At 41.0% G+C, this 12,876-nt stretch overlaps 5 protein-coding genes across 5 annotated transcripts; 2 read left to right on the top strand and 3 right to left on the bottom strand.

The window, feature by feature from the left end:
* Positions 1-87: 87 nt before the first annotated feature.
* LOC132261318 (protein tilB) lies at positions 88-1,441 on the top strand. The gene is made up of 2 exons (XM_059760102.1): positions 88-203; positions 263-1,441. Exons 1-2 carry the CDS (start codon positions 194-196, stop codon positions 1,405-1,407), a joined length of 1,155 nt encoding a protein of 384 aa, XP_059616085.1. The 5' UTR covers positions 88-193; the 3' UTR covers positions 1,408-1,441.
* LOC132261303 (zinc finger protein 791-like) lies at positions 1,440-3,674 on the bottom strand. The gene is made up of 5 exons (XM_059760079.1): positions 3,418-3,674; positions 2,907-3,359; positions 2,457-2,842; positions 1,900-2,385; positions 1,440-1,840 (listed from the first exon to the last, which is right to left on the bottom strand). Exons 1-5 carry the CDS (start codon positions 3,579-3,581, stop codon positions 1,464-1,466), a joined length of 1,866 nt encoding a protein of 621 aa, XP_059616062.1. The 5' UTR covers positions 3,582-3,674; the 3' UTR covers positions 1,440-1,463.
* Positions 3,675-3,769: 95 nt separating this feature from the next.
* Positions 3,770-5,919, bottom strand: LOC132261304 (zinc finger protein 26-like). Its single transcript, XM_059760080.1, has 4 exons — positions 5,672-5,919; positions 5,254-5,589; positions 4,375-5,189; positions 3,770-4,310 (listed from the first exon to the last, which is right to left on the bottom strand). The coding sequence occupies exons 1-4, from the start codon at positions 5,806-5,808 to the stop codon at positions 3,928-3,930; spliced, it is 1,671 nt and encodes a 556-aa protein (XP_059616063.1). The 5' UTR covers positions 5,809-5,919; the 3' UTR covers positions 3,770-3,927.
* Positions 5,920-5,944: 25 nt separating this feature from the next.
* LOC132261326 (charged multivesicular body protein 5) lies at positions 5,945-6,900 on the top strand. Its single transcript, XM_059760111.1, has 2 exons — positions 5,945-6,129; positions 6,196-6,900. Exons 1-2 carry the CDS (start codon positions 6,061-6,063, stop codon positions 6,805-6,807), a joined length of 681 nt encoding a protein of 226 aa, XP_059616094.1. The 5' UTR covers positions 5,945-6,060; the 3' UTR covers positions 6,808-6,900.
* Positions 6,901-6,935: 35 nt separating this feature from the next.
* Positions 6,936-12,803, bottom strand: LOC132259197 (centrosomal protein cep290). The gene is made up of 2 exons (XM_059756750.1): positions 8,475-12,803; positions 6,936-8,414 (listed from the first exon to the last, which is right to left on the bottom strand). Exons 1-2 carry the CDS (start codon positions 12,801-12,803, stop codon positions 6,966-6,968), a joined length of 5,778 nt encoding a protein of 1,925 aa, XP_059612733.1. The 3' UTR covers positions 6,936-6,965.
* Positions 12,804-12,876: the final 73 nt, after the last annotated feature.

Here is a 12,876-nt window from a genome sequence, read left to right as displayed (position 1 = left end):
ACATCGAGAAAATTGCGAAGAGAGCTAAGACTGGACATTATATTCTTCCTCCCACTGAGCCAACAGTCGAAGTGGATTCAGTATTCACTGAAGAGGACTTTAAGAAGTTTGAGGACGAATACTTCGATGAGGCGATCTAGTCTTCGGTGTCATAGCAACAGAATGTGTTTATAAATCGATTCCGGGAGCTATAATGGCAAGAAGTAAGCAATCTGATACATTTTTACTGATTATAATCTATTTACTGAGTGTTTTCTTCCAGTAACTGAGGAATTGGTTAGAAAAAGATCAGAACATAATGAGAGGATGATTGGAACATTGGAGGAACTCTCGCTGCACCAGGAAAACATTGAGAAAATCGAACATTTGCACAATTGGTGCTCTGATTTGAAAATTCTTTTACTTCAGAGCAATCTCATCAGCAAGATTGAGAATTTATTCAAACTAAAGAAGCTGGAGTACCTGAATCTGGCGATAAATAACATTGAAGTCATAGAAAATCTCCATCAATTGGAGTCTCTTGAGAAGCTTGATCTCACCTTGAACTTCATCGGAGAACTCACTAGTGTGAAGAATCTGGCTGAGAATTACAATCTAAGGGAGTTAATCTTAACAGGAAATCCCTGCTGTGACTATCATGGTTATCGAGAATTCGTTATAAACGTATTGCCGCAACTTAAGCAACTCGATTGTGTGGATATCACAAGAACTGAGAGGATTCAGGCTGAGAAAAGATTGCCAGGCATTTATTCACACATCATACAGTGTCAAGTTGAGTACAAAATCCGTCGTGATGAGCAAAAACTTAGAACAATGCAGAAACTAGAGCAGGATGCTAAAGCCATGGAAGACTTAACTGAAGAGGAACGCACGAAGATGTTCTGGAATATGAAGAGTGAACATAGTCCTGAGATGAGAATTGAAATAGCCAAGAAGCACCACAAATCGCAGCAAAGCATCACAACTGACTCCTCGATGCCGCCGAAGAGAACTCTGAAGCTTTTCTCATCATCCGGACGTCCTTTTTGCGTGAACGAACCTAAGATTGATTTCCACTTCTGCGACGAGGCGGACAGATATGAACTGGAAGTGAAGGTTTTCAAGTTTTTGGACACCGCACACTTGACTGTGGATGTGCAGCCAAATTACGTGCGAGTAACGGTGAAGAAGAAAGTCTTTCAATTGGCACTAGATGAGGAGGTCAAGTGTGAAGCATCATCGTCTCAGAGATCAGAAATTACTGGGCATCTTCTCATCAAAATACCTAAGCTCAATGGAAGGATTACTAAGAACCTTGTCATCGGAATGGAGAGAAAGACAGCAGGGAAAAGACCAAAACATTCCTGCATTGATTACAGAAATGTCGTGGAAATAAGTGAAGATGATGAGATTCCAGATCTTGTTTAAAATAACAACGTGCAAATTAAAAAAAAAATGTGTTTATCATAGGTACTCAATTTCATTTATTCTTCCTTTACATCTTCTGATAGTGTTAGTTTAGTGATTTTGCCGGATGACGATTCACTTGAGTGCAGAGGCAAGATTGCCTTGAGAGATCTCAATTTGTTTTCACAGGATTTTAAGTGCCTACGCAATTGAGCCAACTGACGGAAAGTTTTCTCACATATAACACATCTAAAGTTCTTTGTCAAGATACATTTTGGGATGTCTGAATTATTTTTATGCTGTAGCCGAATATGCTTTTTGAGCCAGTATTCTGTGGTTAAATATTTTCCACAAATCTCACACTTGTATTCTATCGCATGAATTGCAACGTGCTTCTTGAGATTGTCCAATTTCATGAATTTTTTCTTGCAAACTCTGCATTTGAAGGGAGGAGCTGATGAAAAAGGAAAAATTATTATCGACTAGTACTTTACATTTATTCATTCGACTTACCGGTAATTTTAAAAGGAAGTCCGCGATGATTTTTAGACATATGATGAAGAAAAGTTTTTCTGTTGTCAAATATCAATGTGCAGTGCGGACAGGTTACATCAATTTCTAGAGTCTTGTGATGTTTCATATGGATTTTGAGGCAATTCTTCGACTGTAGACGTTTCTCGCATATTTTGCAAGCATAAGACTTCTCAGAACTATGTATTTCTTTCATATGCTTGTTTAAAGCATTAATTTGCGTGTATGCTTTCGAACAAAGTGAGCACTTGTGGTAATCAGCATTTGGCGTACAGTCTTTTTTCTCTCTTTTCTTCTTCTTTGAACAATATCTTCTCATATGAATCGTCAATCTGAATCTGTGTTCGAATTTTGAACTACAGCGCGGACACACGAATCGCTTTGTGAGTTTGTGTATTTCCACGTGTTCCACTAATTCCTCAATGCTTTCAAAGGCTTCGTGGCAGACTCTGCATGCTAATCCCATTTCTGTGAATTATATACATACGCTGTGTTACAGAATAAATGCAGGAAGATAATTTTGACAACTGGTTACTCACCTTTAATCCTTGGAAGGCCTTTATGATGAAGTTTCATGTGCGACTTGAGACTGGGTGTTGTCTTATACGCCTTAAGGCAATAAAGACAATTCTTAAGTGAATCATCCTCGGCGAAGTGTGTCTTCTTATGCATGGTCAGGAGTGTGCGCAACCTGAATGTCATGTTGCAAATTGTGCACGTTAGATCCGATGCTGATCCTAGATATTCCATCGGATCCACTTCGGTATGAATTTTCGCATGAGTATTAAAAGCTTTCTGCGTTATGAACTTTCGATGACACTTTTGGCACTCGAAATTCTTATGAGTTGCTATATGTCGCGTTTGCCGGTATCTAGTCATAAATTTCTTTCCACAGATGTGACAAATGTACGGATCGATTCTGTATCTGTTAATAGAGGAATCAATGACGAATTTAACAAACAAGTCGCAAAGAAGTTTAAATTTCTCACCTATGCTTTTCTCTCATATGCGTTCTAAGTTTGCCTGGCCATTTTTTCGGAAACTCCGTATTGCACATGCTACACATGTACTTATCATTAACAATATGCACATTTTTCACGTGAATTTCCATGGCAAAGAGAGTCGGCAGTGTCTTGTCACAGATGTAACATTGAGCAGGCTGGCCAAAGTGCTTCAATATGTGGGCGTTCAAGACGTGTTTATTGTTAAATACACTGAAGCAATGAGCGCAGTGAAAAGTTCCTTCGTCTCTTTCCTCAGTTTCATCTTCATTTGGAGACGGTACTTCCGGTTCTCTCTTAATGAGAGACGCAACCTCATACCTTTTGCCGCCAATTGTGCATAAATACGTTCTCTTCTTTCCACTATTTGGTTGCAATACCGAACTATTAAACTGAATGCTATTCAGCGGTTCGTGAACTTGAGGTTTCCTCAAGAATTCCCTGTAAATCAAAAACTGTAGCATGAACAAAACAATATATAAAAAATTTGGTTTCTTACGGATTGAGAATACACAGGTTTTCCCAAGGGTTTTCCGTTTCAAGTTCTTGCACTTCGTACTCTTCCTTCACGATATTGCAATCCACAAAATGTTGATCGTCAATTTTAGTCATGTAATCTTTCTCTGTTTCCATCTCTATATGCGTAATTTCCTTGAAATCCATCTCTACGACGCTTTGGAGTACAGCTGTTCAACACACGGTTGTCAAAAATGACGACTTTGCAAGTTGTGAAGTTGAATACGTTTCAAACAGAATCAAAATTTCGAAAATTTCTATGCGCGTCGCACGCGTTAAAGAAATATTCTTGGATATTTTTCAGTGAATGAAAACGAATTCATAAGATAAAGAAAACAAATCATTATGCAGTCTTCCAAGCTGAATTTAATGAATATGTATGATGTGTATAAGATTTAGGAAAAGTCTTTTCCTCCGATTTGCTCACGATAAATGATGAATTAAATAAAATAAAGATAAAAGGCAGAATTTTTCTACACTGTTATGAATATGATCAAAAATCTTCATCCATTATTTCTTCTTTTATATCATCTATTTCAATTTCTAATTTCAGTGACGCCCTTGATGATTCATTAGCACGCAATGTTTCCTGGCTGGTTTTTCTTTTACAAGAAATTAAATGTCTCTGTAAAGTATACTTGGATTTTAGTTTTTTTTCACACATTGGGCACTTGAAGACCTTCGGCGTCTTTTGGATTTTCGGCTTCTCTATTTTTGTATGAAACACTTCAAAATGTTTCCTTAGCATTCTATTATCATGAAATTTCTTCTTGCAAATCTCACACTTAAAGTCGTTCTTGTGCAATAAAGCGTGCTTCTTCAGGCCTTCTAATGTTTTGTGAATTTGTTTACACACACTGCACCTGAAGGGTGGATCTGAAAAGGGAATGAAGTATTGATTTTAAAACCATTGTATATTCTTTTAACCTATTTAATATACTTATAGTGTTGAGAGTAAGTCCTCTATGTGAGAATTTCAAGTGGTTCTTCATGCTGCTCATTCTTTCGAAAGTCTTTGAACAATAAGGACAGTTTTTGTCTTCTTCATGCAAAAGTTGATGCTTTTCCATATGAGTCTTTAGTGTAGTTTTAACTTTATATCTATTTGAACATATTAAACAGCAGAACGGAAGATCAGAGCTGTGACTTGTCATGTGAATTTGCAATTGAGCTACTCTTTTGAACGCTTTCGTACAAATTGAACACTTGTGGCACTTTTTATTCTCATCTGTAGCTTTCAAGTGGATTTTCTCAATATGTTGTCTCAATAGATATTTGTGAGCGCTTTTCTTGCCACACATTGCACATTCGAAACGAAAGACGCGTTTGTGGATCTTCACATGTGCCAACAATTCGTCGTATTTCTGAAAAACTTCCTTGCAAATTGTGCACATTGGAACAGATTTCTTTGCTCTTGGAAGGCCTCGATGATAAGCCTTCACGTGAGACTTGAGACCTTCTAACGTCTTGAACGTCTTTGGACAGTAGATACATTTTTCCAGCATGCCAGTTGGTGGCAAATGAATTTTCTTATGTTGCTTTATGTCTTTGTCCAATCTGAACTTTTTATTGCAAATATCACAAGTAAAAGGCTTTTCACCACTGTGAATACTCATGTGTTCTTCGAGGAGTCTCTTAATTGAGAATTTGCGGAAGCATATTTGGCACTCATTGATTCTGTGAATACCCATATGTCTTTCAAAGGTGTATTTCGTCGGGAATGATTTTCCACAGATGTGACAATTTTGTGGGGCGCTTGAGTTAGTAAAAAGAATATAATTTTATAAGGGGATGCATTAATAAAAGATATCATACATACCAAGAGTGAATTTTCTTCATGTGCTTACGCAACTCCAATCGTGACCTTGCAATGAAGTCTTTTCCGCATATCCGGCATTCACATGGTTTTGTGATACCATGCGTCCTATTACGATGCCACTGAAGGGCTAAAGTATTCTTCACTACTTTCTTACAAATGGGACACGGCAAGGGTTTCTCGAAATGTGCTCTTAAGTGAGTTAATAAATTGCATTTTCGGCGAAAAGTTTTCAAACAGTGCGCACATTCAAAACTCACTTTGCTGGGAATTAATTTGATTTCTGAAATCACAAAATGAATGAATTCTCCATTGCTTTCATCCAGTTTTTGAGGTTGTCTGTAAATTAAGCAAAAAACAAACTTTATTGTGAGAAAACATTCCAGGAAGCATGCAGATGAAAGGACGAAGTCAATCTTACTGTTCTGGCAGACTGCTTTCATGGATTTCATACTCTTCCTTTACGACATCACACTCAAAAACGTTCTGATCTTCACTTTCCGTGGTAAGACCTTCCTCCTTTTCCACTTTTATATCCATAATTCTCTCTATATTCATCCTAATCTCTCCTTTTAACCAACACGATGCGTTGCAAGCTTTGCGATTTGCGATGCCAAATGATGTTTACCTTTTCTTCAGCGGTGTGAAGTTTGCAGAGCAAAATTTGGTATGTCAAGATTGGCTGCACTGTTCCTGACGTCGAATTAGTCATCGAGCAAAACAAAAGTGTCTGGTTGAAGATATTCTGAGATTTTCTCAAATTTTTTCCTTACAAATTCTGTGATTCCACCACTCAAATAGTCTAAAAAGATGAATCGCTTGTTTGGGAAGGCCAAGCCCAAAGAACCTCTGCCCAGCATCAATGATTGCATCCAGGGAGTGAGTGAAGATATCTTTTGTCTTTCGATGGTTTTTAATTGATGGAATTTCGTGGTTGTTCTCAAGGTTGACGCTCGGGCGGATTCTGTGGAGCAGAAGATCAGCAAGTTGGACACGGAGCTGCGCAAGTACAAGGATCAAATGGCAAAGATGCGAGAGGGTCCGGCCAAGAATGCTGTGAAGGCAAAGGCAATGAGAGTCCTGAAGCAGAAGAAGATGTATGAGAGTCAAGCAGAGAATCTGAGAAATCAGTCTTTCAACATGGAGCAGGCAAATTATGCCCACCAAACGCTGAAGGACACTCATGCAACTGTGGCAGCTATGAAGGATGGCGTGAAGAGCATGAAGAAGGAGTTCAAGAAGATCAACATCGATCAAATTGAGGATATCCAGGATGAGATGGCGGATATGTTGGAGCAGTCGGATGATGTTCAGGAAGCCCTCGGGCGCACCTATGGCATGCCAGAACTTGATGACGACGAATTGGCGGCAGAACTGGAGGCCTTGGGCGATGACATCGCTCTGGACGATGATTCGAGCTATTTGGATGACGTCGTGAAGGCTCCAGAGGCGCCGGACAAGGAGCCCGGGGCGGACAGTGTGGTGAAGAACAAGGATGGCATCCCGGTGGATGAATTCGGGTTGCCCATGATCCCAGCCTCTATGAAGACCACATAAACTGTCCAGAGGTGAGCATATTCTTGTATTATATGTCTTGTTTGTCAGTAGAGATCAAATATGTTTCACTGAGCTTTGGAATACACAATAAAATTCAGGATAAAGCATAGAATTTTATTAGAAGTCTCATAACACGCGCAAACACACAATAAAAAAAATCATTCGCTTGTCTCTTCGATGAAGGGCACATTTTGGAGCTCCGAACATTTTCTCTTCCAGAAGATGATTTGTTCTCTCAAGTTCTTCTCCTTGGCCGCTGCCCTGGTCAGAAGAAGCTTAGCCTTCTCCAGTAATTCTGTCTTTTGGCGCAATTTCTCGCGAATTCCAGCATCATCTGAGGTATCATCTGCCGCTGATGCTCTTCCTGGAACTTCAATTCTAGCTGTGGTGTACAAATCTAACTCAACTTCAAGGGAAGACACTCTGGCCAGTGCTTCAGCGTGGAGATTTTGCATCTTCTCGTGCTCACTCTTTAATTTCTCAAATGTTTCCTTGGAAATCACTTCCTTTCCAGCCATTCTGGTGTCTTTCAAGCTCTTATTCTCCACTTTTAGTCTCTCTACGATGCGCTTCAGCGCCAGAATTGTCTGATGAGAGTCGGAGAGAGGCTGACTCGATGCAGATAGATTCTTGGCACTCACTTGACTCAGTTCATTCTTGAGGACAAGAATATAATCCTCCATGTGCTTTATCCGCCTCTTTTGACGCTCGCCATCGTCTCCCTGTTTGAGCATATCTTTGTCCAGTTGCAATTGAAGATTTCTGGCCTCCAGCCTCAGATTCTGTGCCTCTAATCCTGAAACTCTTTCTTGGAGCTTCTCAACTTCACTCGCCACCGCACTGGAACCCTTACCCTCCAATTCCATGGCTACAATTCGCCTCTGCTGCGATTCGATGCGCGCTTTGAGAGCGTCGATGATCTCCTGGCCAGCTTCCAATGCCTCAACTTTTCGTGGAATTGTTGACAGTCCTGTGACACCTTTTACGTGTCCCTCCTCGTAGTCATCGTCGGATTCGGGACTCTCAGCTGGCGTGTACTTCCCTGCCAATGAGTGTGGACAGGAAGGAGAGTGGCAGAAACGACTGCCACCTTTTAGGCGCATCTCCAATCGAGAAATCTGGCTTTTGGCAGTGTTGAAGCTAATCTTCAGCTTCTCAATTTCCGATTCCTTCTCTGCCAGCTTCAGTTTCAACTTCTCAGCAACTCCTTGCCAGCGCTTTTGCTTTTCCCAGAGATTCAGGTCAGATGCACTTTTAGCCTTTCGACTATCTGCGAGATTTGTCTGCTTTCTGAGCTCCTCTTTTGTGTCCACGAGCTCACTTTGCAGCTGCTCGATTCTTCTCTGTAGATTCTCTTCCCTCGTCGTGATCCTCTCGTTCTTTATGGAGATTACTGGTCTCCTAATTAGTTGATTCTTCAGAGTCTTCACCATTTCTCTGGCTTGCTTCTCTCGTTGGCTCAGATTAGTAATCTGTCGCTTTAGAGCTTCAATTTGGGTGTTCAGAACTTTATTGGAAGCTTCGGCTCTACTCAACTCGGCGCTGAGCTGTGCTAACTGATCAGCAGAGTGAAGAGTTGCGTCGCTCATGAACTTCTGCTGATCATCCTGAAAGAAAATATTGAAAAATTATCATATGCCTCGTATGATTCTTGGAAAAAATCTTACGTGGAAGTGTGTCAGAGTATCTGTAAGATCATTTATGTGGCGATCCTTTTCCTCCAGCATCTCTCTGAGTTGCTCAATTTCTCTTCTGTTAGCAATGTTGTCTGATAAATCTCTGAGATCTGTATTGAATCTCTCATTGAGAGCAGAGATTTCCCTGTCTTTTTCAGTGAGACTTTTCTCCCACATTGACTCTCTGTTGCTGACCTCACGAAGTTGCAATTGAAGACGCCTGATTTCTTCTTCATTTTCCGCAATTCTTGTTTCCAGGGCAACAATGCGGTCCTTCTGGGCCTCATCAGCAACAGCCAAAACTCTCTTCTCATCCAGCAGCATCTCATCCAAATACCGATCGTCCAGAAAGAGTTTCTCGGGTTCCTGAGAAACCTCTGGAGATTCGGCTTTGGCCTTCATTTTCTGCTCTAAATCCTCAATAGTCGCTTCCTTCTCCTTTAATCTCCTCGCAAGATGATTTATCTCTGCCTTCAGAGACTCCATATCCCTTTGATATTCACTGCTTGACTTTGAATGCTCGTTTCTTTCAGTCTTCAATAGTTCTTGATATCTGGACAACGTGGTGTCTTTTTCCAGAAGAAGATTCTGCAAGGAAGCGATTGTGATACTGAGAATATTGTCATCTTTCCTGCCAGATTTCTGGCCATTCTCCAAATTCTTCTCGCGCTCCTCCTTCAGTAGTCTTTCCTTCTCCTCGACAGCCTTTTCGAAGGCTTTGATCCTGCCTTGAGTCTCCGCCAGGCGACTCTCTGTCTCCAAAAGAAGAGCACTTCGCGTAGAAGCCAGTATCATGGCCTGCTTTAGCTGAGATTCCAATGCCTTCAGCTCAGCTTCTGAAGCTTTATTGCTGTCCAGAAGCTTAGGAATTGCTGGGGACTCCAAAATGATTTTTTCAGGCACTTCAGCGTCTGTGTTGATGGATTTTGTTGTCATTTCTGGAGAACTTTGCACTGCCTTGTCTGCTCGATTAATTGTCTTCTTCTTTGAACCATTTGTCTTCAGCAGAAGATCAAGAGTGTTCCAATGTTGCGCTGATTCAGCACTTGAAATTTTCATCTCTGTTATTTCACCCTGAAGCTCTTCCTGCTTCTTTTCGGACTCTCTAAGTTGTTTTTGGAGCTCTTGAGAATGAGTTTGACATCTTACCAATGCGATCTTGTCCTCTATAGCTTCATTCTCGAGAACTTCTTTGACCATCTGTAGGCATTTCTCAGTATTTTCCTTCATGAAGACTTCCTCTTTGACTCTTTGATCTTCTTGAAGACCCTTTCTGAGAATCAGCACACTTCTCAAGACACCGATAAATTCCTCAATCAAGAAAAGAGGTGTAAATTTGCAATAAGATGTCTTTAGGAGCTGCAAACTTTGTGTTAGATATTGAATCTTCAAGAGATCATTCTTCCTGTTCTTAGTAAAAACTTCCTGCAGAGATTTCTTCTCCTCCTCAGCTTCATGTATTTTCTGCTCAGTCTCCTTTAGCTTAGCATTGAGATTCTCCACTTGCTTCTTCAACTTCTGTTCAGACTCCCTCAGATTCTCTATTTCTCTCGCTCCACGAGCAATCAACTGCTTTTCACTTCCTGAACACTGGAGATCCACTACCAGATGTCTCAATGTGATTTCCTCATCTGAATAGCGAGTCAGCAAATCCTGCTGTGAAGAGATCTGCTGTTGGGCGACTTTCAGCACTTCCTCCAAATGTTTCCTCTCAATCTTGAGTCTGGAAATCTCATCTTTCGTCTTTCTGGCATCATATTTCATATCTAGAAACTCTTCTCTTGTCACCAGATCCACACTGACATTACTATCAACGATGGCGAAATCTCTGGTGGGCAAATTATCACTCGCAGACTCTGGGATATTTTCCAGGAAATCCTTACACATTCGTGCGGATAAATTTGATAATTTCTGGAACTTACCTTCTAGCTTTTTGTATTCACTTTCCGACACTTGAGTGGAGATATCTTCTCTTAACTCATGGATTTCTTGCTCAAGGAAGCGAATCCTCGTTCTTCTATTAGTCAATTCCTTTTCAAGTTCTGCGACAAGGAAAATTTTATCTTTTCGTTCTGTCTTCAATTCTTCAGATGTGTTTTCGAAGTCTACCATTAGAAATTCCAGCTTTCGTCGGTTTGTCTGCAGTTCTGTCTGGAGTGTTGAATAATTCTCACTCTTCTTCAGCAAATTCTGATCTCTGTCATCCTCTGAGAGACTCAAGATCTCCTTCAATTGCTTTAATTCCTCCCCTTGTTGCTTCATAGAGTCATTCTCGAGTATCTTGTGCTGTAGTTCAGCAGCAATTGACGAACACTTGTCTCTAAACTCCTCGATCTCCTGAGTCTTCTCTCCAATGTGACTCAGAAGAGTGTCGAAGTTCGTTGATATTTCCTCTGTGATGTCCGTTTGGGTGTATTTCTCTACTCCTGATGGTATATTGGTCTCCACAGTTTGAGTTTGAGTCACTCTCACGCGTTCCTTCAGTGCGAGTTCTCTTTCCTTTACAACTATCAATTCATTCTGCATCCTCATGGCAGGATGATACCATCCACTGACACTTCTGGCGTCCAATGCGTGCAAAAGCTTCTCCAAAGTCGATGAATCTACAGTGATGTGATCAGATGATGCGTCGTAATCCCTCAATTTATGAAGAATCTCATGCATTCCTATCCTCAGATTCTCATTCTCCTCCACAACTGTCTTGTAATTCTCTTCTAGCTTTTCATCTTTGGTTTTACTGCCTCTCCTAACACATGAGGAACAAATATTGCTTTCTGGAGTGAAGGTCTTTAGGCATTTCTCACAAATATTCTCAGTTCCTGTGACAAAATTAGTGCCCGATCTTCGTTTTAGATCATTTTTCTCCAACTTCAATTGTAATCGCATCTCTTCAGACGCCCTCAGCTTCAATTGAAGACGTTCTACCAACTTCTCCAGTTTTCTCTGCTTTGCATGGATAGAAGTTGTGGAGATAAATTCATCCTCAGCGATGCCCAACTTCTTCCTCAACACCACATTCTCAGAAGCCAAATTGTGAAGAGTGTTTAATTCCTCAACGAGTGTACAAATCTGTTTGTCTCTAGACTTTATCTTTCTTTCAAGACTGGCGATTTTGAGGAGCGCTTGAGGAAGTCCGTCAGTTCCAGATTCATACTGTCTAAGAGCGTCTATAGCTTCCAGAGATTGCTTCGCCTTCAGGACATTGTCCTCCTCTAGGGAAATCATTGCGAATTCCAATTCTGAAACCTTCTCTTTTGTCTTGTCCAAGAGTGCTTGAGTCTCTTCGCAACATTTTGCAGTTCTTGCCTCACTTTTAGCTGATCTGTCAGAATCCTTCGTATCTGTCTGATGGAATTCCTCTAATTGAGCTTCCAAGGCAGTAATTCTTTCTTCTTTCGTCTTCAGTTCATCAGTTAGACGACGAGTTTCTCTCCTCTCAGCATCAATATTGTAGCCAGGGTGTTTTTCCAACAGTTCCTCGTACTTCTCTTTTAATTTCTCAAGCTCTGCATCCTTCTCGTCGATAAGATTCTTCCAAGCATAAGCACGCTCTTCAAGTTTCCGTCCAAAGGAGTCAATTTCATTATCGCGCTCCTCCATTTCTTTCTGCATCTCTCCATTGACACTCTCCAGATCTTTAGCTTTCACTCCCAGAGCTTCTATCAGATCGTTCTGCTCCTTAATCTTGAACTTCGCCTCAGCATATTTGTCTGTCACGGAAGCTAAACTGGCTGTGGCATCTTCCAGACCACGTCGTAGTTCCTGAACTTGCTCCTTGAGTCCTCTGGACTCTTTTTCCAGAGATTCAATATCTCTGAGAAGACGCTTGATGTGCTTATTCTTTGCACTGATGTTACTCAGCAATTCTTGCTGTCTGTCCAAATCTGACAGAGCATCTGGAGAATCTTCTCTTTCACTACCAAAGTGACTGTCTTGATACTTCTTTTGCAGTCCCACAATCTCTTCAGACAATTCCTTAATTTTTCCCTTCGATTGAGAATTGGAAAACTCCAATCTCTCAACTTGCTTTCTTAATTTTGTGTTCTCGGCCTCTAGCGATTTGTATTCCGGTGTACCCAAAATCTCCATCTCTGCCTCTTTAGTCGCCAGAGCGTCCAGTTCTGCCAGGAGGGAAGTGACTTGCTCACCTTTGTAGCGCAACAAATGCTGACAGAGTTTAAAGAGCTTCCTGTAGTTCTTTCCATCGAAGCGGTCGTAATCGGAAATGCGAATGATTTCCTCGAAAATCTCATCCTTTTTGTCCTCATCGTCGATTTTCTCGGGACTCACGGACAGGATTTGCCTCCAGTTTACCTCCATGACTAATGCACTGTGTTTGCTGTTTACTGGTCGCTCTGGGCAACACGAAGGCGGGTGTTTTTGGCGCGGTGAC

This window comes from Phlebotomus argentipes, unplaced genomic scaffold (genome assembly GCF_947086385.1).
Source record: "Phlebotomus argentipes unplaced genomic scaffold, Phlebotomus argentipes genome assembly scaffold_18, whole genome shotgun sequence".
Lineage (NCBI taxonomy): Eukaryota > Metazoa > Arthropoda > Insecta > Diptera > Psychodidae > Phlebotomus > Phlebotomus argentipes.
This window is presented reverse-complemented; position numbering and strand designations above follow the sequence as displayed.